The sequence below is a fragment of the Oncorhynchus gorbuscha genome, linkage group LG04 (assembly GCF_021184085.1).
Source record: "Oncorhynchus gorbuscha isolate QuinsamMale2020 ecotype Even-year linkage group LG04, OgorEven_v1.0, whole genome shotgun sequence".
Classification (NCBI taxonomy): domain Eukaryota; kingdom Metazoa; phylum Chordata; class Actinopteri; order Salmoniformes; family Salmonidae; genus Oncorhynchus; species Oncorhynchus gorbuscha.
The window spans coordinates 61,407,830-61,433,724 of record NC_060176.1 but is presented as its reverse complement, the minus strand read 5'-3'; the positions used below and the strand labels follow the sequence as shown (position 1 = coordinate 61,433,724).

Here is a 25,895-nt window from a genome sequence, read left to right as displayed (position 1 = left end):
AACAACCTAACATGGTCCAAGCACACAAAGACAGTCATGAAGTGGGCAAGACAAAACCTATTCCTCCTCAGGAGACTGAAAAGATTTGGGATGGATCCTCAGATCCTCAAAAAGTTCTACAGTTGCACCATCGAGAGCATCCTAACTGTTTGCATCACTGCCTGGTATGGCAACTGCTCGGCTTCCGACCCCAAGGCACTACAGAGGGTAGTGCGTACGGCCCAGTACATCATTGAGGCCAAGCTTCCTGCCATCCAGGACCTCTATACCAGGCGGTATCAGAGGAAGGCCCTAAAAAAATCCAGCCACCCTAGTAGTAAACTGTTCTTTCTGCTACCGCACGGCAAGCGGAACCAGAGCACCAAGTCTAGGTCCAAGAGGCTTCTAAACAGCTTCTACCCCCAAGCCATAAGATTCCTGAACATCTAATTAATGCCCCCCACTCTTTACACCGCTGCTTCTACCTACATGTACATATTACCTCAATTACCTCGACTAACCGATGCCCCCGCAAATTGCCTCTGTACCGCTACCCCCTGTATATAGTCTTGCTATTGTTATTGCTGCACTTAAAACTACTTGTTACTTGTTACAAAAACCTCTCCCTCAACGTGATCAAGACAAAGGAGATGATTGACAAAGGAGATTATTTCTGATACATATTTTTTAAACTGAATTGTTAGTTAGGGGCTTGTAAACAAGCAATTCACTGTAAGGTCTACACCTGTTGTATTTGGCGCAAGTGACTAATACAATTTGAGTTGGTTAATTTATTTTCATTGAATAATTTCCTTATATGAACTGTAACTCAGTAAAATCTTTGAAATTGTTACGTTTATATTTTCGTTCAGTGTTCAAAGGAAAATATATGCTTTTAAAGGACCTCAGCTGAGGCCAAATTCAGCACTACTGAGTGGACAGAGCAGTGGACAGGGAGGTGGTATGTGCAGCCACGTAGAAATAAATGTTTCATTTGGAAGCTTTAATTTTCATAGTGATCAAATGTAAAACATATTTACCAATGCATTTTAAACTAATTTAATGGATAAATTAGCATTATTTAGAGACCCCCCAAAGTTTTGTTGCATTTAGGGGAGCGGTCTCATTTAATTTATTTAACTAGGCAAGTCAGTTAAGAACAAATTCTTATTTACAATGACGGCCTAAGAGCAGTGGGTTAACTGCCTTGTCAAGGGGCAGAACGACAGATTTTTACCTTGTCAGCTCGGGGATTCGATCTAACAACCTTCCAGTTCCTGGCCCAACGCTCTATCCACTAGGCTACCTGCCACTCATTCAGGGAAGCTGATCCCCCACTGGCTCCACTGTAATTCACACCCTGCTTTATCTTTCATATCAGCAATAAATAACAAAATAAAAGGTTAAATTACAACAAACCTTTATAGGGTCAGGGCTCCCACATGGCCATAGTTCCATGTTAGCTATCTGCATCTCTGAACACCTGTGTGTAAACAAAGACTGACACCACCGACGTGTTGTCACCGAAAAATACAGTCAGCTCCAACTGTTAAAAAAAGTGTACAGTAAGTGTATATTTTGCATTTGGAAATTATTTTGATGTGATATGACAACGACTTTATGTTTCTAGAACCATACAGCAACTGAGAATCGATTTCACGGTTAGATGGAGTATTTGGCTGTTATGGCTGCCAGAGCCAATTAGTCTCTGAACATGTTAAGGTCCTTGTACTATAAGGATTGATGTTAGGCTCCTTTAGTCCATAAGTGTCTTTCACATCACATATAGTAGCTAGTAATGCAAGAAGGCACGAGGGGGTGTGGTAAAAGGTCAATATACCACGGCTTCAGGCTGTTCAGATGCACAACACGGAGTGCCTGAATACAGCCCTTAGCCGTGGTATATTGGCCATATACCACAAATATAAATTGGTTACCAACATAATTAGAGCAGTAACAAGAAATGTTTTGTCATACCCAGTTAATCAGCATTCAGGACCTGAACCACTGTTTATAATAAAACATATATGGCAGTAATTAATTCAAGGTTGAGCTTCCCTTGTAATCCTCAAATAATTGATGAAGGAGCATGATGCTAATACAATTCAAATGCCAATTTCCCCCTAAAAGTTTATTAGAAAGATTTAGTCAACATTACAAGAATGCTTTATTTCTTCATTTAATTGAGCACAAGACTTGTTTTAAAAATGGTGAAGATGCAGGAGCAGAGTGAGTATTCAATGTCCTATGATAAAGAAAGTTATACAGAAATAAACAACTAAGTGTCTTGTGATATTTCCATAGTTGTTTTAAGAACCATTAATTGCATTATTGACATTGACAGTGAGAAACAGGTGGTGACAGAAATTTATGAAACATGAAATGAAAAAAATAGTGAAACAACTCTGCACAGCTTCAAACAAGGCATTTCTGTGCATTATCAGCCATATTGTTACATTGTTCCTGGTTGAACAGTCATATGTGGCAAAGACTAGTTGCAATGGAGTGCAAAACACCTGAGGTTTTCATGGTGACATATCCATTTACCCTTGTGGACAAAACAACAAAACATTTTGCTTTCATCAGGTTGGAGTGGATATCTTTTCAGTATTGGCAGCACAAAGGGCAACCAACCCTTCAGATGCAAAAGACGAAAGCAGAATAGAGAGTAGGACATAAGTCCTCTCATGCCACCTCATTTCTTGCCTTGCTTGGTGACCATGTTCCGTGGGGGTGTGACTGGACGGCTGCCATTTGGCTTCTTCTTCTCAGCGGGCTTCAAAATCTACAAGTGGAATGGACACAAGTAATCCAACCTAAGATGATGTTTTGCCCACTGCAATAGTCTTTACATCGTACAGTTTGACATAATGCCGAGATTGGTTATAGCGTTAAGATCTCCATACACTAGTACTAATACAATCATTGACACATTTACATTCCCGCGATAAGACAGAGTACATTCATGATGAAATACTCACCTGAAAAGAGCACATGAGGGTCTCATCCACACTCATCATAGCACCAGCATTGTCAAACTCCCCGCAGTAGTTGGGTGCTGAGAATAAAGTCACAAGCTGTCGCTTGGCGAAGAACTCATAGCCGTCCTCAACAACCTGCCGAAAAAACAACATTGATTATAGCTGGGTTAAAAATAAAAACAATGCATTCAACTCCAGACAGTACAGTGAAAGTATGCAGACATACCTGATGGGCGCGACAGATCAGATCCAAATCATGTTTGTGCAGGAACTTTGCCACAACTTCTGAGCCAAAAGTAAATGAGACGCCTCTGTCATTCTCTCCCCAGCCGAGGACATCTTTGTCTGGATCTGACCAGAGCAGGTCACACAGGAGGCCCTGGTCGGGGACGTCGGTGGGCCGCATGACGCGCCGGATCTGCTCCATGGACTGGAGGTCTGGTGACAACCCTGAGAGACACAGAAGGAGATTAACAGCAAGAATAAGGTTAATTGCAGTAAGAACTTGTTGGTAAATGAGAAGACAATTGAAATCAAATCAAATAGTATTTCTCAATATCACAGCAATGTCTTAGTGTGTCCTAAAACAGGACCACTTCTCTTCATGTTTAAGGATTACTAAAATGCAACCTACCTCCATGGCAACAGAAGATCTTCTCATCAACAATGGCAGAAATAGGGAGGCAGTTAAAGCAATCTGTAAATGTTTTCCAGAGCTTGATGTTGTACCTTCTTTTACCTAGAATAATAAAATATAATTTTAGGATGATAGTAAGCTCGGCAATGCGTATGACAGGAACCTATAACAAAATGCAATTTATGTAGATACAAAGACTATATTAAGTCAGAGAGTGCAGGGTTATGATTATTACAGCCACAACATATCACTCACACTCATCATAGAATCCATATATTCTGTTGATGGAGGCACACTCATGATTCCCTCTCAGCAGGAAGAAGTTCTCCGGGTATTTGATTTTGTAGGCCAGAAGCAGACAGATGGTCTCCAGAGACTGCTTCCCCCTGTCCACATAGTCTCCCAGAAATAGGTAGTTGCTCTCAGGAGGGAAGCCCCCATACTCAAACAGCCTCAATAGGTCGTAATATTGCCCATGGATGTCACCTGCAGAAGGCAAATGATTTCAACTTCAAGTTCTACACATCCCTCATTGGGATAGAAGACACATCATGTAACAGTTATGTTCACCAAATATTGATGATTACTCACCACAGATCTTGAGGGGGGCTTCAAGTTCAAGAAGAATAGGTTGGCTGAGAAATATCTCCCTGGACTTGAGGCACAATCCTCGGATCTCGTTCTCCTGCAGCTGCACATTCTTACCAGGCTTTGCTCCCCTGACTTAAAATGAAACAATCCTGATGAATCTACAAGCAAAGATACAGTATCTACCTAGTTCGACATCATACTCATTGCCATGTTGTCTGGATATGGGTGTGAATGGTGACCATCATTTCAGATTTCTCATGTTATTGACTTAATCGTTCACTGACTGACTGGGGCAGCTAGTAATTGACTGAGACAGTGCCCTGGATAATGTAGCTAAAGTAACGTTAGTTACATAGCTAGCTAACTACTTTGAATGAACATTTCTTAATGTGTAGATCGAGACAAATGTCAGGTTAACATTAAATAGTTAGATATGGGCAACAACAGCCTTAACTAATGTTAGCTAGTTACTAGCTAACTTTAGCTTAGCTAGCTACCGATAGCCAGAGCCAACCTGCGTCAACAACTAACGCGTTATCTAGCTAAGGCTTGCCACCTGTCATCTAACGAAGTAAACATAATATTGCATAAATAACGTAAGATGTACTCCTCCCTTACCTTCTAAAAGACGCTGGATGATACTGTCTATGTTGAGTTTGTCAACATCGGCCATTGCGACGTAGAAAAAAATGGCTGAGTGAGCTGCAAATCTAGTGCTGGTTAGCTAACGTTAGCTAGTGGTGGCTGCGATTGGCTAGTTTCACTAAATTGCTGGTTCCAAGAACGTGTAGAAATGACACCCTGTTATTTGGTTATCATACAAAGTTATATTATACCTAGCTAACTACTTCAACATCTTAGTGTTATACAAAACACCTAATATTAGCCGTCTACCGGGACAAAATAAATGTTAGCCTATCTATTAGCCGTTAACGATGCCCTCTGATCTAGCCACACCCACTATCCTACTTCAGAGGAATTTGCCCGAACAACCTTCTGGGTGGATTTGATGGACGCTGCCATCTACTATGCTGGCCTAAATTAAACTACCCCCCTAGGTGTGCCACACCGTGACATCCGTGCATGGCTGCTACCACAGTGCCAGCCTCCTCCCTAAATATTTCAGCCTCCGTAGAACTTGATTGTCAATGACAATTTAATTACTGTGATTTTCCTCTTCCCCAGAAGAACTGATTATTTTACTAATAGCCAAGCTTAGATTTATGAGAGAGGAGCAGGCGTCTGGCAACAATACCAATTTCAGACACCTCATTACTTGTAAGTGACAATTCGAGTTTTTGTTGCAATATTTGTATTGATAAATCTAAGGTTTTCAAGTGCACATCCTTGTTCACAGGACAAAACATTTGTGGAATTTCTGAACAAGATTACAAATCCACACTGTTGTGAACCTAGACTCTCTAGATTATTTTAGAACGTGTATGTACAGTTCAATTCATCTGATAGATCATAGTTACAATTGGATCTATATCCTGTATGAAAATGGATTATATACGTATAACCTGAAAATCCTTTATTTACAAGATGATCATGCCCATCTCAAACATTTCCAGATAGTTTTGATGCGCAGCGACGTGTAACAGAAGAGATGCAGGGACAGTTAGCAAGAGATGGATTTATTCCTGGCCCTTCTCTTCCCCATGTGTGATGATGTAGATCAGATTCTTGTAGTCCAGGTGTCCAGACACATCTGGAGGGAAGACGGTGAGGACCAAGGTGCAGCGTGGTAAGTGTTCATTTTAATGGTAAAACTGAACACTATCAAACAAGCAACAAAAGAACAACCGAAACAGCTCTGTCAGGTGCAAACACACTAAAAACAGAAAATAACTACCCACACCACACAGGTGGGAAAAGGCTACCTAAGTATGGTTCTCAATCAGAGACAACGATAGACAGCTGCCTCTGATTGAGAACCACACCCGGCCAAACAACACAGAAATCAAAAAGATAGAAAATGAACATAGAATGCCCACCCTAGTCACACCCTGGCCTAACCAAAATAGAGAATAAAAACCTCTCTATGGCCAGGGCGTGACAGCGGTGAACATCTGCTCCATCTGAAGGAATAGATCACAAAGCCTGTTTGAGAATATTATGAAAGTGGTTTTGCTTAGTATGTAAAAAAAAAAATATCAGTGATGATGGTTCTAAACTTTTCGCAGGAGAACCCATCTGCCTGGATTGTTAACATCTCAAATCGAATTGTATTGGCCACAAACACATGTTTAGCAGATGTTATTGTGGGTGTAACGAAATGCGTGTATTTCTAGCTCCAACAGTGCAGTAATATCTAACAAGTAATATCTAACAATTTCACAGCAATACACACAAATCTAAAGTAAGGAATGGAATTAAGAATATAATATTTGAACAAGCAATGTCAGAGCGGCATAGAATAAGACACTGTTACACTGTTATTTTATTATTATTATATATATATTTTTTTCTCCTTTATTTAACCAGGTAGGCAAGTTGAGAACAAGTTCTCATTTACAATTGCGCCCTGGCCAAGATAAAGCAAAGCAGTTCGACACATACAACAACACAGAGTTACACATGGAGTAAAACAAACATACAGTCAATAATACAGTTGAAAGATAAGTCTATATAAGATGTGAGCAAATGAGGTGAGATAAGGGAGGTAAAGGCAAAAGGGCCATGGTGGCGAAGTAAATACAATATAGCAAGTAAAACACTGGAATGGTAGATTTGCTTTGGAAGAATTTGCAAAGTAGAGATAGAAATAATGGGGTGCAAAGGAGCAAAATAAATAAATACAGTAGGGGAAGAGGTAGTTTTTTGGGCTAAATTATAGATGGGCTATGTAAAGGTGCAGTAATCTGTGAGCTGCTCTGACAGCTGGTGCTTAAAGCTAGTGAGGGAGATAAGTGTTTCCAGTTTCAGAGAGTTTTGTAGTTCATTCCATCATTGGCAGCAGAGAACTGGAAGGAGAGGCGGCTAAAGGAAGAATTGGTTTTGGGGGTGACCAGAGAGATATACAGTGCCTTGCGAAAGTATTCGGCCCCCTTGAACTTTGCGTCCTTTTGCCACATTTCAGGCTTCAAACATAAAGATATAAAACTGCATTTTTTTGTGAAGAATCAACAACAAGTGGGACACAATCATGAAGTGGAACGACATTTATTGGATATTTCAAACTTTTTTAACAAATCAAAAACTGAAAAATTGGGCATGCAAAATTATTCAGCCCCTTTACTTTCAGTGCAGCAAACTCTCTCCAGAAGTTCAGTGAGGATCTCTGAATGATCCAATGTTGACCTAAACGACTAATGATGATAAATACAATCCACCTGTGTGTAATCACGTCTCCGTATAAATGCACCTGCACTGTGATAGTCTCAGAGGTCCGTTAAAAGCGCAGAGAGCATCATGAAGAACAAGGAACACACCAGGCAGGTCTGAGATACTGTTGTGAAGAAGTTTAAAGCCGGATTTGGATACAAAAATATTTCCCAAGCTTTAAAAATCCCAAGGAGCACTGTGCAAGCGATAATATTGAAATGGAAGGAGTATCAGACCACTGCAAATCTACCAAGACCTGGCCGTCCCTCTAAATTTTCAGCTCATACAAGGAGAAGACTGATCAGAGATGCAGCCAAGAGGCCCATGATCTCTCTGGATGAACTGCAGAGATCTACAGCTGAGGTGGGAGACTCTGTCCATAGGACAACAATCAGTCGTATATTGCACAAATCTGGCCTTTATGTAAGAGTGGCAAGAAGAAAGCCATTTCTTAAAGATATCCATAAAAAGTGTTGTTTAAAGTTTTCCACAAGCCACTTGGGAGACACACCAAACATGTGGAAGAAGGTGCTCAGGTCAGATGAAACCAAAATTGAACTTTTTGGCAAAAAAGCAACACAGCTCATCACCCTGAACACACCATCCCCACTTTCAAACATGGTGGTTGCAGAATAATGGTTTGGGCCTGCTTTTCTTCAGCAGGGACAGGGAAGATGGTTAAAATTGATGGGAAGATGGATGGAGCCAAATACAGGACCATTCTGGAAGAAAACCTGATGGAGTCTGCAAAAGACCTCAGACTGGGACGGAGATTTGTCCTCCAACAAGACAATGATCCAAAACATAAAGCAAAATCTACAATGGAATGGTTCAAAAATAAACATATCCAGGTGTTAGAATGGCCAAGTCAAAGTCCAGACCTGAATCCAATCGAGAATCTGTGGAAAGAACTGAAAACTGCTGTTCACAAATGCTCTCCATCCAACCTCACTGAGCTCGAGCTGTTTTGCAAGGAGGAATGGGAAAAAATGTCAGTCTCTCGATGTGCAAAACTGATAGAGACATACCCCAAGCGACTTACAGCTGTAATCGCAGCAAAAGGTGGCGCTACAAAGTATTAACTTAAGGGGGCTGAATAATTTTGCACGCCCAATCTTTCAGTTTTTGATTTGTTAAAAAAGTTTGAAATATCCAATAAATGTCGTTCCACTTCATGATTGTGTCCCACTTGTTGTTGATTCTTCACAAAAAAATACAGTTTTATATCTTTATGTTTGAAGCCTGAAATGTGGCAAAAGGTTGCAAAGTTCAAGGGGGCCAAATACTTTCGCAAGGCACTGTACCTCCCGGAGCGCGTGCTACAGGTGGGTGCTGCTATGGTGACCAGCGAGCTGAGTTAGGGGGAGACTTTACCTAGCAGGGGCTTGTAGATGACCTGGAGCCAGTGGATTTGGCAATAAGTATGAAGCGAGGGCCAGCCAAGAAGAGTGTACAGGTCGCAGTGGTGGGTAGTATATGGGGCTTTGGTGACAAAACAGATGGCACTGTGATAGACTGCTTCCAATTTAATGAGTAGGGTATTGGAGGCTATTTGGTAAATGACATCGCCGAAGTCGAGGATCGGTAGGATGGTCAGTTTTATGAGGGTATGTTTGGCAGCATGAGTGAAGGATGCTTTGTTGCGAAATAGGAAGCCAATTCTAGGTTTAACTTGGGATTGGAGATGTTTGATGTGAGTCTGGAAGGAGAGTTTACAGTATAACCAGACACCTAGGTATTTGTAGTTGTCCACATATTCTAAGTCAGAACCGTCCAGAGTAGTGATGTTGGACGGGCGGGCAGGTGCAGGCAGCGATCGGTTGAAGAGCATGCATTTGGTTTTACTAATGTATTTAAGAGCAGTTGGAGGCCACGGAAGAGGAGTTGTATGGCATTGAGGCTCGCCTGGAGGGTTGTTAACACAGTGTCCAAAGAAGGGCCAGAAGTATACAGAACGGTGTCGTCTGCGTAGAGGTGCATCAGAGACTCACCAGCAGCAAGAGCGACATCATTGATGTATACAGAGAAGAGAGTCGGCCCAAGAATTGAACCCTGTGGCACCCCCATAGACTGCCAGAGGCCCGGACAACAGGCTCTCCGATTTGACACACTGAACTCTATCAGAGAAGTAGTTGGTGAACCAGGCGTCTGCCGATGAGGATGTGGTGATTGACAGAGTCGAAAGCCTTGTCCAGGTTAATGAATACGGCTGCACAGTATTTTTTCTTATCGATGGCGGTGAAGATATCGTTTAGGACCTTGAGCATGGCTGAGGTGCACCCATGACCAGCTCTGAAACCAGATTGCATAGCGGAGAAGGTGCGATGGGATTCAAAATGGTCGGTAATCTGCTTGTTGAATTGGCTTTCGAAGACCTTAGAAAGGCAGGGTAGGATAGATATAGGTCTGTAGCAGTTTGGGTCAAGAGTGTCCCCCCTTTTGAAGAGGAGGATGACCGCAGCTGCTTTCCAATCTTTGGGAATCTCAGACGATACGCAAGAGAGGTTGAACAGGCTAGTAATAGGGGTTGCAACAATTATAATTTTTAGAAAGAGAGGGTCCCAGATTGTCTAGCCTGGCTGATTTGTAGGGGTCCAGATTTTGCAGCTCTTTCAGAACATCAGCTGACTGGATTTGGGAGAAGGAGAAATGGGTAAGGCTTGGGCGAGTTGCTGTGGGGGTACAGTGTTGTTGACCGGGATAGGGGTAGCCAGGTGGAAAGCTTCGCCAGCCGTAGAAAAATGCTTATTGAAATTCTCAATTATAGTGGATTTATCGTTGGTGACAGAGTTTCCTATCCTCAGTGCAGTGGGCAGCTGGAAGCAGGTGTTCTTATTCTTCATGGACTTTACGGTGTCCCAGAACCTTTTTGAGTTTGTGTTGCAGGAAGCAAATTTCTGCTTGAAAAAGCTAGCCTTGGCTTTTCTAGCTGCCTGTGTATATTAGTTTCTAACTTCCCTGAAAAGTTGCATATCACGGGGGCTGTTCGATGCTAATTCAGAACATCATAGGATGTTTTTGTGTTGGTTAAGAGCAGTCAGGTCTGGAGAGAACCAAGGGCTATATCGGTTCCTGGTTCTAAATTTCTTGAATGGGGCATGCTTATTTAAGATGGTGAGGAAGGCATTTTTAAAAAGAGAAGAGTAGTAGTAGTTATTAGATGTCTACATACAGTATGTACTGTATGTAGGATCTTAATTTGATTACTCTTTTGTTGCTGAGAATTTTCAGGAAATGCAGCAGGATATGCATATGTTTAAGGTATTTGAAGTTTAAAAAGGCTTATTAGAGTTTGTAATTTCCACTTGGACATTTTAGACTCCTTTTGTCCTAACAAAATATCTATCAAACCCTGCAAAAATGTCCATGAATTATTATCCACATAATAATTCACGTTTCCAGGGCCTCCCGGGTGAAGCAGTGGTTAAGGGCGCTGTATTGCAGCGCCAACTGTGCCACCAGAGACTCTGGGTTCGCGCCCAGGCTCTGTCGTAACCAGCCGCGTCGCCCGGGTTAGGGAGGGGTTGGCCGGTAGGGATATCCTTGTCTCATCGTGCACCAGGGACTCCTGTGGCGGGGCGGGCGCAGTGCGCGCTAACCAAGGTTGCAGGTGCACGGTGTTTCCTCCGACACATTGGTGCAGCTGGCTTCCGGGTTGGATGCGTGCTGTGTTAAGAAGCAGTGCGGCTTGGTTGGGGTGTGTATCGGAGGACTCATGACTTAAAACTTTGTCTCTCCCGAGCCCGTACGGGAGTTGTAGCGATGAGAAAAAGATAGTAGCTACTAAAACAATTGGATACCATGAAATTGGGGAGAAAACGGGGTAAAAAAAAACAAACAAAAAACAAAAATAATAATTCACATTTCCTGTTGCTGCAGGATTATTTTATTGCTTCAGCAAACTGGCTCAAATTATGATCCTACATCTGTACACACCTAATATGTAAGACTGCATTGTAAGACAGGCACGATCACAAGTCCTTCTTCAAGGTCTCCTTCCCCTCAGGATCAAAGACTTTGAAGGCATTGAGGATGGTCTCCTCTGGGTCTGCACCTAAAGGATGACAGACAGACGGACGGACGGACGGTTGACCATTCTCACATACTTCCATTCAATACTTCCACTTATATCCTGTATAACCCACTTTATTTCATGAATTTATCTTGTACAAATGTATTAAACCATCCCTGTTTTGGTCCATGATAGTGAAAGCCTGTTGAGGGTTGATAGGGTGAGTAGGTGTACATGTATTCACATCACATACCTGCGTGCTCCTTTTATGTAAGTATATATTCAGATTCAAAAGAGAATTTATCTATGTACTGCCAGTGGTGTGTCAAGGGTGTCCAACCCCCCCGAATCTGAGATCTGATAGGTCGTCTCTGAATATAATTAATCATTTTGACCAAGACCAACACCTGACAGCAAGACTCACCAATCTCACCGGAGAAAGCATCAGAGCAAGCGAAACAGCGCACCTCTGCCTTGGTATGTGTAGCCCATGTACCTGATACTGTCTGGGCTACAGATACTAAGACAGAGGGGCGCTGTTTCCCTCACTCAGATGCCTCCTCTGGTGAAATATATTCAGCTACTTGCGAATTTAAGGAAAATTATGAAACATGGCTAGACACAAATGAGAAATCATTCAAGTTAGTTTAGCTACCATTTGAACAGGGAAATGTACCTAACCTAATCTGAAGCATTTAATACATTGAACCATCATATTTATATAGAAAATAAATCCACCTTGCATTGATTAAGGTTCAAAATGTTATGGCCCTCCTAAACTGGGTCTGTGCCCCACCTTGGCCACCCCATTCAAAATGTTCTGGACAGACCACTGTGTACTGCATGTGTCTATGGTTGTGTTACTTGGCAAAATCAATGGAAAAGAAATGTAACTAGCTTCGGAGAAGCAATTTATCAAGTTGGTCTACTTACTTCTTTGAACTCGTGGATCTGGGCCTGTTCAAACATGGAGAGAACACATTGGAGTTGGCTCCCTCTGCTCTCTTCTTTACTTTCTGTGGGCCTGGATTTAACAAACACACAGCAATTGGTACCATGATCACCTGAGATTGTTAATTTATTATTGGCTTTTTCACAAAATGAGATCATGTCAGCAAACTAAATATCTGACCGAGGTTACTATAACCTACTTAGATCATGCCAGCAAACTGGACAACTTCCGGTGAAACTGGGGGTGCATAATTCAAATAAATATTATGGATTTTAAATATTTTGGTACATATAAGTGTCTTATATCAGCTGAAAGCTTAAATTCTTGTCAATCGAACTACACTGTCCGATTTACAGTAGATATTACAGCAAAAACATGCCATGCGATTGTTTGAGGACGGCAACCCACATAAAAATATTTTTCAACCAGCACAGGTTTCATACATTCACATATAATGATTAAATATTATTTTTGAAAATCATCCTCTGATTTATCATCCAAAGGGTCCCAGCTATAACATGTTTTGTTAGGTAAAATCCTTCTTTATATTCCCAAAAGTCTGTTTAGACTTCAACTTGCAGAGAAAGGAATCCGAAATCTACCCCTAAACTTTGTTTCAACAAGTCAAAATACATTTCTATTTACTTCTCAGATACCCTCAAATGTAATCAAACTATAATATTTATTTTTGAAAGAAGTATGTTCAATAGGAAACCGCTTTTGGCAGGTGCGTAATTTCTTCATGGCGTGCAAACACAGATTTCCAAGACTGTGTCCTTATACTAAAACTTTTATTTCTTATTTGTTTTTGAAGTTACAAGCCTGAAACGTTGAACATAGTCTGCTGACACCCCGTGGAAGCCATAGGAATTGCATCCAATTTACAATATGGCCTTTCTCTTGCATTTTTAAGAGGATGGTCTCTCTCAAAAAAACAATTCTGGTTGGTTTTTCTTTGGATTTTCTCCTACCATATCTATTGTGTTATATTCTCTTATATTATTTTAACATTTCTACAAACTTCACAGTGTTTTCTTTCCAATGGCACCAATTATATGCATATCCTGGCTTCAGGGCCTAAGCTATAGGCAGTTTACTTTGGACATGTCATTCAGGCGGAAATGGAGAAAAAAGGGATCATACCAGCAAAATAATATATCTGACAGGGTTTACTATAATCTACTTAGATCATGGCAGCAAAATAATATATCTGACCGGGTTTACTATAATCTACTTAGATCATGCCAGCAAACTAAATATCTGACCGGGTTTACTATAATCTACTTACATCATGCCAGCAAACTAAATATCTGACTAGGTTTACTATAATCTACTTAGATCATGCCAGCAAACTAAATATCTGACTTGGGTGACTATAACCTACTTACATCATGCCAGCAAACTAAATATCTGACCGGGTTTACTATAACCTACTTAGATCATGGCAGCATTCTAAATATCTGACCAGGTTTACTATAACCTACTTAGATCATGCCAGCAAACTAAATATCTGACCGGGTTGACTATAACCTACTTAGATCATGGCAGCAAACTAAATATCTGACCAGGTTTACTATAACCTACTTAGATCATGCCAGCAAACTAAATATCTGACTGTGGTTACTATAACCTTGCACACTAAACATGATTGATGGTATAGCGCACATTTCATAATGAAGACCTGAAATACTTCTTATTTTGCAATTCAATTATTTCCATAGCCCTCTCCTCTCTGGGAGTCTATAATTAGCATGGTGAGGGAGTGGTCCTCCCGTACTCAGAGCCCCTGGATCATATGAGGGATTATGCACTGGGGCCTAGGCTTTGACAGGGTGGTGCACTGAGCCACGTTTGATTGGAGATATCTCATGAAGCCAGGGATTACCGTGGAATCGTGAAAACAGAGCATGGGAATGCAGTCTGATGACATTACAGTGCCAGGATTGGCAGGCATCTCTCGACAGCTGATGTCTAACAGATGCTGTGGATTAGCCCCACCAACAGTTGTGCTTCACAGCTGAAGGTCATTGTGCCAATAGGTATGTACTCATCTCAATTTAGTGAAAGATTGTCTGCGCAGAGTGGAGTTGAGTTGCATTGATGATGAGTTGAGTTGATGATGATTTGATCCAGAATGGGTTGAGATGAGGATGAACACAATCGTAGACCCATGGAAAATGTTTGCACCTCATTGTTGCTCCTCAATAAACATATGCCTTACATCTTATCAGAAAGGTATCTGATGTTTGATGTCACTGGTCCCATCTCTATTCCCATCTCTACTCCTTGCTCCAGTCCTCAGTTGTCCTCACCCCCAGATATTCACAGAAATTTTGCTTAATCTATTAATTTGGACATTCAAAGACATCTTAACTCTTACAGCAGGTCTTTCCTGAATTTCCAGAGCAAAGTAGATAAAGAACACAAACGAAAGATTCTAATTTGTTTACACAACTTACTTCTACTTCAATTTGCCCATTCTCTCAAAGTTAGATACCAACGATCTGCTCTATGTCGGCCCAAAAAATAACAATTTCATATTCTCGATGAACAAAAAAAGCAGCAATACACCTGAGAGAGAGAAGTCATCTCAATCTCAATCTTTCTGTACATTAAATAACAAAAAATATGAGAACTGCCAGCATCCTGTCCCCAGAGAGATACAACTAGAAGAGAACAGGAAATCCCCAACCAAATGATTCCTGACTAAAAAGCTATTTGGGATCACTTATTTCACGCAGTGAAATGCATATGGCTCTCTGAAGCTTCCTAGGATTAGATCCAGTCAAGGGGTGAGCATCTACTCACCACGTCTGTATAGTAGCTGGAAAAGGGCAAAGAGGGACGGTTTATAATGTGACAGGATGATCACTAGGGGGTAGATATTTCGGCTACTGATACCCCACCACACCCATTGCCAACCTTCCCTACCCATACACTATAAAGGCTCCATGCCTTCTATAGGCCATGACACTGGTAAAGAGCACTAAGTATTCCCCTTCCTTTTGGACTATTGTCAGTACTTTAACTACGATTTAGAGTAACAGCCCAACACTCCATCACATTACAGAGACACTAGAATCAGATATGGCTTGAGTAGAAAGCTAGAGGTTTGACTGACAGCTCCACTTGCTGGGCTCCATCCACCAGCTGTCCCATTACATTTCCTGATGGACCATAACTATTGTGATGAGAGGTGTTTCTGTGTAGCAGCTCTGTTTGTTTTAAACTTCTGAATTTTTGTCATATTGGTGGCTTTCTCACATAGCACAGGAAAAAAGCTATGGAAAATAGGGGTATGGTGCCCATTAAGGATTTTCTAATTATACAGTATCCAAATTATACAGTCAAAACATTTTCCACCCAAATAGACGGTCAGTGGTGGGGTGTGTTCTTGGGGGCATTTGAATTAATTGAATATATTTTGAATATTTGATTCTTCTTTATGCATTTTAGTCTTTGTAACGGAGTCACACATACTCTACATGGGAGATAGATGGATGGATGGATGGATGGATGGATGGATGGATGGATGGATGGATGGATGGATGGATGGATGGATGAAAGGATGGATGGAGAAAGAGGAGAGATAAACAGGAATTGTGATACAAACAGGGTGGCATGGATTTCAAAGTAGACGATGTGAAAATACTCCCTCACAATGTAGTTGATGTTATGTCTCTTCTCAGTTCTTCACACACCCTTTTGCACAAATTCCGGGATGTCTGATGAAATAGGATATATTAGAAGGGTTAAGTCCAAGAGGCTTACTGTTTTCCCAATGTCAGAAAGACAAGCCATCCTCCTCAGTAACTGCAGCTCTTTAAAGCAGGCAGCAGAGCATGATGTGCCCTTTCTACTCATAGTGATTTTCGACTGAGGCTTATAGGCTTGTAGGTATTTGTTAACATTTACAAGACCAATAACCAGAAAATGTTACACTGAAATCAAATCAAATCAAATTTTATTGGTCACATACACGTGTTTAGCAGATGTTATTGCGGGTGTAGCGAAATGCTTGTGCTTCTAGTTCTGACAGTGCAGCAATATCTAACAATTTCACAACATATACTGTACCCAATACACACAAACCTAAGTAAGGAATTGAATTAAAAATATATAAATATATGGACGCGCTATGTCAGAGCGGCATAGACTAAGATACAGTAGAATATTATAGAATACAGTATATACATATGAGATGAGAAATGCAAGATATGTAAACATTATTAAAGTGACATGGCCAATGATTTCAAGTCTGTGTATGTAGGCAGCAGTGATGGCTATTTAATGGTCCGATGGCCTTGAGATAAAAGCTGTTTTTCAGACTCTTGGCCCCAGCTTTGATGGGCCTGTACTGACCTCGCCTTCTGGATGATAGCGGGGTGAACAGGCAGTGGCTCGAGTGGTTGTTGTCCTTGATGATCTTTCTGGACTTCCTGTGACATCGGGTGCTGTAGGTGTTCTAGAGGGCAAGTAGTTTGCCCCTGGTGATGCATTGTGCACACCGCAACACCCTCAGGAGAGCCCTGCGGTTGTGGGTGGTGCAGTTTCCTTACCAGGCGGTGATACAGCCCAACAGGATGCTCTCAATTGTGCATCTGTAAAAGTTTGTGAGGGTTTTAGGTGACAAGCCAAATTTCTTCAGCCTCCTGTGATTGAAGAGGCAATGTTGCGCCTTCTTCACTACACTGTAAAGGCTTTGTCATAACAATGGACGGTGGCAATGGAGATAACTTTTAAACACGATACTAGGTTGCCCGTGCCTTGACTTTGAAAACAATTTATCCCTGTTGGCCAGTAGGCAGTGCTAGCAGCACATTTTTTTCTATGTGTCAAACCAAATTTATCTTGGCTCTTTGAAAATGAGCCACTGATACTGCACGTTTTGTAATACACCTGAATGATAAAGTTTTGCTGGCTCTTCTTCAATTTAATCATCTCTTTCTACTTGACCTACTGCATTTGATACACATGTAATAGAAGTGGAAATAAGCTGCATCTGTCAATATTGGTTGTTCATTCACTGCTCAAAAGTTGATCAAATATGTGAGATTACTCACTCAGTTGATTGATCGATATGCTTGAGAATGAAATCTGCAAGCGCTGAATTGTTCAGTCAAACTTAGACTAAAAATATATTTACATAAAACACACAGCCCGGTGGGTTTATTGTGGCAACAACCCTGGCATGAAATTGTCTTCCATATCAACTCTAATTTGAATGTTAAGTTTCCAGATAAATCACAGCTAACTAAGATGTTATTATTTTCATATGAGGCTTGCATCTCATTGCCACCCTCGAGCAACCAATAAAACGCAATAATACTGAAACTTTTAATAAGCTTCCTTCATAATTCCCCCTAGGTGATTTATGTCTGGCAAGAGAATATGAAATTCCTCCCTTACATATGGTTCAGATAGTAATAAACTTTAAGTTGCTAAAGTACAACAATATATGCATATTATTTTCTCTTTACAGACGTTTTTAAAGGGATGTCATGATGGAATAAACACATAAACAGCATTATGATGCATTTCACAGTGACCTGAGTTAATTACTTTTTCCTATATTTGTGATTTCACATGGCTCCAGATTATCATGTATGTACATTTATTACGTATTTTCTTATCAATGATTTGGTAATTAAATCAAAGGATGTGTTTAATTGTAACATAGGCCTACTTAGGCCTACTTTGTTTGGTCAGAATATTATTCAGTGCACGACTGTACCCTAAGAACATGTACAGCCACCAGGGGGCGCAGACAACACTAAAACAGTTCTTGTTCAAGCTTAGCTTTGCTCGGTATGCGTTGAATAGTGGAAGGAAATTATTTGTTGAAAGTGCAGAGTTGGTAAAACATCCAACTCCACCATCACCACTACAAAAATTTGAATGCAAGTCTATGGTGTACAGAGAGTCAAGTATGATGGAAAACAACTTTATTGTATATTATGGAATATGTCTGCAGCCTTCACTGGTCTTACAAATGCATTTATTTGTATTTATTTAACCTTTATTTAACTAGGAAAGTCTGTTAAGAACAAATTCTTACAAACCCCTTCATGTAAACAGAGGCAGGTTTTCCAGAGTAGTGGTGATGGACATGAATGCCTGCGTAATATATCGTCTTCGTATTTGATGTACATGTGTCTGTCTACCTGTGCTCTTCAAAAGTAAACTACCACTGAAAAACACTATATCAATATGATATTCATTACATATGAATCCTTCTCTGATTCACAGGCGTTGAGTCAATGTGGAAGAGACTTTTCGGATGAATGCATTCAGATGTGCAACTGACTTAGGCATCCCCTTTCCCCTTCCTTTCCCCTGTATAGCCTACAGATGTGATGAAACAGAAATACACACGTTTGTAATTCCTCAGATACCATATATGTACTGTTTTCACACCATAATCTTTCATTATCTAATCAAAATTAAGATCCAGTAATTGACCTCATAAACATGTTATTTGACCCCATACGGGCACTGCTCAGAGTAGACTCTAGAGGATTTGTGTCAAGTTGTCAATAATATGCATTATTTTAAGTAGGCTACTCAGTACATCCCATATGCCTTTGTTTTTACAGGTCTCATATCATCCAGTACCAGTCTGTATCCCAGATATACAATAACTAGATGTTTTCTATGCCTGCACACCCACTTTTTCTGAGACCCAGTTAACCCACCATATACCAGCCACTGTTCAATTTCAGATATCAAAGCTAGATCCAATTGCTAGAGTGATTAATTCATTTTCACACATGAACTAAGTTCTAAAATACGTTTCATATATTTTTGAATGGATCTTTGACATATCTAAATAATTAGTAACTAGGCATGTGTGGGAATCATTTTGCAAAGTTTAGACAGTGAAATGTTTATGAAGTTATTTCAAATCAGTTTCAAGTTTTTACAAGTCATATGTACAGGATACACATGGTATTTACTGTCCAATTAAATGCTTACATGCAGGTCCCTTCTAGACAATACAACAACAATAAGAAATAATAAAATATAAGAATTACAAATATAAAGTAAATGGCTCAGTAGAATAGAATAGTACATTTTAGCCCAAGTATAAAACAGGAAGGCAACAATCTATAGTACAATATTTACACAAAGCAGTAGCTACTCTTCCTGGGGTCCAGCAACATATTAAGGCAGTTATATTCAATTTAAAATATTACATGACATTACATTTCATAACACTTTTCACGACACATTAAGTGGGAAGGGGGATTTTGGGGCAAGAATTTGAATTAGCAGTAGTAGAAAATCGTAAATAAGTATTGTAGCAGCAGTTGTGATATGTGTGTAGCGTCAGTGTATGTATGTATGTGTGTGTGTACGCGAGCGCGTGTGCGCTAAGGTTTTTGTGATATTACTATTTCACATTTTGAAATGGTAATGAATTAACATGATCACAAATTAAACTAGTTTTTATTCGTTCACCAGAGCAGAGCATTGCCAATGATCTGCGCCTATTTATTCAGATGAGCAGAAATCCAAAGTGCAATGGATATATAGTCTATTCATCCATTCACTGTTATTTGTAGCCTAAACTAATGGAGGGAGGGGTGTAAACATAAAAAGAGGTGTTCTGTGTATTTCACTATTTAGTCTACTATTATTAAGGACTGAAGATATGGACGCAACTGTTTTATACCATGGTAGACGGATTTCCATAAGCACAATATGCATAGATTACATTGTTGTTCTCCTTCCCTTTACCAGACGGTAGGCTATTGATCAACCCCTTACGTCATTATTGATAACTTTGACAAACCAAAATCAAATGCAATTTGTCCGGATAACCGGGACTGCACAAATGCGTTGATACTATTTTTCTTTTCAAAAACACTCGCGGTCCACCAGGACATCACTTATTTTTTTTAACAAACACATTTGCGTTAGTTCAGTGGACTTTCTTGTGTTCGTTGCATTTTTTAAAAAGTAGAACGAGTAATCGTGAACGTTGTTTAACAAGGGAAATCCAGCCCACATATTTATTGCAGCCGCTGAAAAAAACATCTTCAATATCCCCCAAGATGGCCGCCGATGTGGGATCGATGTTTCAATATTGGAAGAAATTTGATCTACGGCGGCTTCAGGTTAGTGTTATCCTTTACCCTTTTGCTTGCATGTGTTCATAGAACATTGTATACTTTAAAATGATGGGAAATCTGTTATTGTGAACGAATGGAGAAAGAAATCGGCGGTGTTGCATTGATAGTTATTAGAAATTGATCCTTTTCTGCCTTTGTTCAGTTCAATCATTGATCAGCGATGGAACGACCATAGAGTAGCACAGGCGCTCTGTAGCCTCCGCTCTGCGTTCACCACTGGGATCAGCACCACGGACACAGACCTTATTTGTATACGATTCGGTCTTTATAATGCCCATCAGTGGTGTAGACAGAACGGATTGAAACTTTTTATGTCCTCGTGAATCTTGCTCCAAGGACGTAACTTTTCACCAGCTTAATGTTTTATTCCATTTGTGTCATGGTGGTGTGTGGTTTTACGATCTCTTTAGCGACATTTGGTTCTATTTTATTTTCTGTGTTAGATAACAATATGATCATTCGTTTTTGCTTGTAAATCAACTTTGTTTGCCACAATTAGATTGATGAAAGTTTTTTTCTTCTTCTGTTCGTCTGCTAAATAATCATCACTTATTCAAGTCATAGGCTATAAGCTACCGTTGGATAGCCTACTTGATTGACTGTTTGTTATTTATCTTTTAGATAATAGCCCAGTCAGAAAAAACTTGACGCGTATTTATTATAGGCTGAGTCTACCAACGACGTTATCATGTAATCTATTTAGGCTGTTGTTCATTCCGGTGTTGCACGTTAAAACATATGTGTAAAATCATGATAGTCTTTTTGACTAAGGGCAATGATGTAGGATTAATGCAACGCGTGTTCAGTGAATAGTCAGACATTTGAATGCGGATTTCACAAAATAGACAGCTTATATTGACTTGGTTATCACAAAGTTGTCAATGATCCTGTTTTACAAACTTGTCTAGTAAATTGACAAATAGTTTTACAACCTATTAGGCTACTGACATACGACTATAGCGTTTTTTATTAACCTTTTCAATTGAATTTCAGTAAGACTTGACATCACTAAAAAGCCAGAGTGTTGACGATGTAATTCGCTTATCTGTTCGTCTCGGTACAGATGTTTATAGCCCCTTCCTCTCATCTCGAGCCGCATTGTGAGCACAAGGCTATTCGGGCAAGGACTGTTGTAATTGTATTCTTCGCTAATGTTTGTAAATCAGGCTCGGCCAGCGCAAAAGCACAGTCTCTACTGTATGATTGATGTTCTGTAATATGAGAAATGACTGGAGCATGGCAAGCCAGGTCCCGCGGAAAAGCCTGCCGAAAATAAATCTGATCTGTTCTGGGTTGTCTTGTGTGGCCGGTTGTTATTGTGCCCCCCAATCGCTGGCCTACTCATTTAATCAGTGATGCAAAGGGCGAGTTTAGCTATTATGTAGCTATAGGCTACGTCGAGATTCATTTACGTCTTTCCTCTTACAAAATCCCATGTTTTTACATAATTAATTTGCTGCAATCCTGGCATTAGTGGCCAATGCTTAGAATCAAATTGCCAACTTCTCATTTTTTCAGGTTTGAGTCGAATAAATCAATTTGCACATTACTTTTTTTTCTACCTGAATGAGGCCTGACACCTCAAAATAAAGTGTTTCCAACCTAAATATCTATCAAGTCTATGATTTAACATAGCGGGAGGCCACTGATATTCGGTTTGACAAAGTCATTCATGTTCATAATGTAACGTTGAAAATGATAACATGACTAAATTACTGTTAACTGAATAATGCAATATTACTCAAAAGAAACATCTTGAAAAATCCCAATATTGATGTCAGTCATATGTTGGAGTTTATATAGTAGGCTAAAGTGAACATTTTATAGAATCTACAGAAATTACTATAAAACTTATATCTACATGGCCTTCAGGGCCTACAGCCTGAATTAAAAATGGATTAAGTCGGGGGGGGTTTCTACACACAATGACAAAGTGAAAACATGTTTGCAAATGATTTGAAAATGAAATACAGAAATATCTAATTTACATAAGTATTCACATCCCTGAGTCTATACATGTTAGAATCACCTTTAGCACAGATTACAGCTGTTAGTCTTTCTGGGTATCTCTCTAAATCTGGATTGTGCAATATTTGCACATTATTCTTTTCAACATTCTTCAAGCTCTGTCAAATTGGTTGTTGATCATTGCTGGACAACCATTTTCAAGTGTTGTCATAGATTTTCAAGCAGATTTAAATCAAAACTGTGACTCGGGAACATTAATTGTCTTCATGGTAAGCAACTCCAGTGTAGATTTGGCCTTAGGTTATTGTTTTATTGTCCTGCTGAAAGTGAATTCATCTCCCAGTGTGGAAAGCAGATTGAACCAGGTTTTCCTCTAGGATTTTGCCTGTGCTTAGCTCCATTCAGTTTATTTTTTGTCCTTAACTATTACAAGAATACCCATAACATGACGCAGCCAGATATTATGCTTGAAAATATGGTGAGTGGCACTCAGTAGTGTGCTGTATTGGATTTTCCCTAAACATCACACTTTGTATTCAGGCATATTCATAATTGCTTTGTCACATTATTTTCAATATTACTTTAATGCCTTGTTGCAGACAGGATGCATGTTTAGGAATATTTGTATTCTGTACAGGCTTCATTATTTTCGCTCTGTCAATTAGGTTAGTATTGTGGAGTAACAACAATGTTGTTGATCCATTCTCAGTTTTCTGAACACCATTGGCCTCATAGTGAAATCCCTTCCCCTCCGGCAACAGAGTTAGGAAGGACACCTGTATCTGTGTAGTGACTGGGTGTATTGATATACCATCCAAAGTGTACTTAATAACTTCACCATGCTCAAAGGGATATTCAGTGTCTGTTTTATTTTTAATCTACCAATCGGTGCCCTTCCTTGCGAGGCATTGGAAAACCTCCCTGGTCTTTGTGGTTAAATCTGTGTTTGAAATTCACTGCTCGACTGAGGGACCTTTTACAGATAATTGTATGTCTGGGGTACAGAGATATGAGCTAGTCATTCAAAAACCATGTTAAACACTATTATTGCATGAGTGCATGCAACTTATTATGTGGCTTGTTAAGCAAATATTTACTCCTGAACTTATTTAGGCTTTCCATAAGAAAGTGGTTGAATACTTATTGACTCAAGACATTTCAGCTTTTCATTTTTAATTAATTTGTGTGTGAACTTGATTTCTGTGGTAGAATAGTCAGAGATGGCTGATTCACCCCGAACCTAACAAAAAGAGAACAGGTAAAGTGAGCATTGAGGTGGAGTGACCTTGGTTCCCGCTGGCCGCAGGTCACACGGCCATTGCCAGTGTAATCATTCACCCCAGCCAGATGGCATTTCCGTGGGCGACCATGGAAAGGACGGGTCAGGAGATGTCCTGCCGGGCCCAAGACAAGTCTTAGCCAATAGCGAGAACGCCCACGAATCAGGATATCATTCAGCCAGTAGGGAGCATTCTCAGACCCAGGTGACAAAAAGGTGAGGTCAGACTACAAGAGGACACAGTTTACGAAGTTATTACATTGTAATAACATTGTTTATTGTTTTCACAATATAAAGCACACTTTAGCTATCCAAAATATCATAGAGGAAACATCATGTGTTTAGAAGATAATTTTTTAAAGTAATCAACCTTCCTCAGGTACATTTTGAAGTGTAACGCAATGTGTTTTATCAGATTTCCCGGTAACCTTGTCCAAATGTAGACACCAACTATAGCTTCAAATCATTACTGTGCTCCCGGTTTATATAAAATACATTTGAGAATCCTCCTGTTGTCTTATAGTGATGGAATGCTGTATTCATTTTATATGGTTTAAAAGCAATGCACTTATTTGATGGTATTTTCCAGACCCACACATCTCCATACTCTTCTCTCCATCATTCTCTGAGGCAGTGAGTTTAGATCAGGAACGAAAGGCTGTGATTGTATACATTTAGCATGACTCAGGCGATCCCGTGTCAGCTCTAATCCACAGACAGAGACCACAGTATTGCCAAACAGTGAAATTGCTTTGCAGCCTGTGAGCCTGGCTGCCGCTGCTACCAGCCTGCTCTCTCTGTGTGCCGTTTGCCGGCTGCTCCCGCCCCCCTAAACCCAACCCTGCAATCTCAAATTGGCTGTAGCAGCCAATCATGCTTTAATAGATTTGTTTCTCGTTATTGTTTTTGTCACATAAGGCCCTACCATCATTTCATAATTTACCGGAAATGCCAGGTCTAGGGCACTATAGGGTTGAGGGTTAGGGTTTGTGTCCTGAGAAAGCTTTGTCCAATATGACTGAGTGATCTATAAAGGAGGAGAGGGGGAAATAGCTCTAGAGGCAGCCATTGATAGCCTCAACCACAAACAGCATGGGCAACCCAGGGAGGCAGCATGGGTGGAGACAGAGCCCCAGGGTATGAAATAGGAAAATGCACACACAGACCGACACGCTCATGCACACACATACACGCTTGTGTGTAGGCATGTGGACACGTACCTCCTCCATAGGGTACATATTAATCACATAAGGACAGCCATACTCATACATGCACATGTAATGCAAACGTGTAGATGGTCTTAATTGACTCACTCCCACATACAAACGTATGCAGAGTCAGAGATGGATACCAAGCTGACCTAAATTTATACTCGAGTAAAGAGAAGATGGGTCCATCCGTTTAGACCTGCAATCTCCTCTTTGACAGACCTTTCCAAACCAAGCCACAGTGGATTAAGCATGGTTTTTAGAAGCAGTGGGACTGAAGCTGCAGCCTCATCACCACAGGTCTGTGTTGCATCCATGCCCTGCTAGATAAACATTCTTCAAACATGCTTTCACACCTCCTCATTGGGAGATAACGGACGGGTTACGTCTGCCATGGTCTCATTTACCATAAGCCCCTTCTTATTCTTTGACAGTGAGAAGGACCGGAAATAAGAAAGGGGAGAGCTTTTACAGAACTAGCTGGGGTAAATTGAGTTGTGAAATCCAGGAGCCACAACCCGGGTATATAAAACGCAGGCAACATTAGAGAGAGAAGTGAAACAGACTTCAGCATTAAGCTGTTTAACCTCTCTGTGTAGCATTAGTGGTAGAGACTTCAAAGCAGATGCTTCATCGTTTGGAGCGGAATTACAAATGGGTTTAGAGACAGCCACGGTGAGCATTCACACAGAAAGAGTAGACCTGTCATCAATGTCAGCTTAATCACTTTGACCTTCATTCGAGGAGATTTCCATACCCATCCGCATTCGTTTTTACCTCATTCATGCCCCTGTTCGCAGGATAAGTACTGCAGTCTGATATGGGT

General features: G+C 40.4%; 2 protein-coding genes across 5 annotated transcripts in view; one reads left to right on the top strand and one right to left on the bottom strand.

Moving 5' to 3' along the window:
• Positions 1–2,127: 2,127 nt before the first annotated feature.
• Positions 2,128–5,195, bottom strand: LOC124034415 (serine/threonine-protein phosphatase PP1-gamma catalytic subunit A-like). Its single transcript, XM_046347605.1, has 7 exons — positions 4,807–5,195; positions 4,189–4,320; positions 3,853–4,083; positions 3,595–3,699; positions 3,187–3,410; positions 2,961–3,095; positions 2,128–2,764 (listed from the first exon to the last, which is right to left on the bottom strand). Exons 1-7 carry the CDS (start codon positions 4,859–4,861, stop codon positions 2,675–2,677), a joined length of 972 nt encoding a protein of 323 aa, XP_046203561.1. The 5' UTR covers positions 4,862–5,195; the 3' UTR covers positions 2,128–2,674.
• A 15,146-nt stretch (positions 5,196–20,341) lies between these two features.
• The window catches only part of LOC124034414 (homeobox protein cut-like 2), a 130,134-nt gene continuing 124,580 nt past the window's right edge, over positions 20,342–25,895 (top strand). For all 4 annotated transcript variants that reach the window (XM_046347604.1, XM_046347603.1, XM_046347602.1 and 1 more), the window contains exon 1: positions 20,342–20,599. In XM_046347604.1, the coding sequence (XP_046203560.1) occupies positions 20,537–20,599 (63 nt within the window). In that variant the 5' untranslated portion in view covers positions 20,342–20,536. The remainder of the gene's footprint in view (positions 20,600–25,895) is intronic.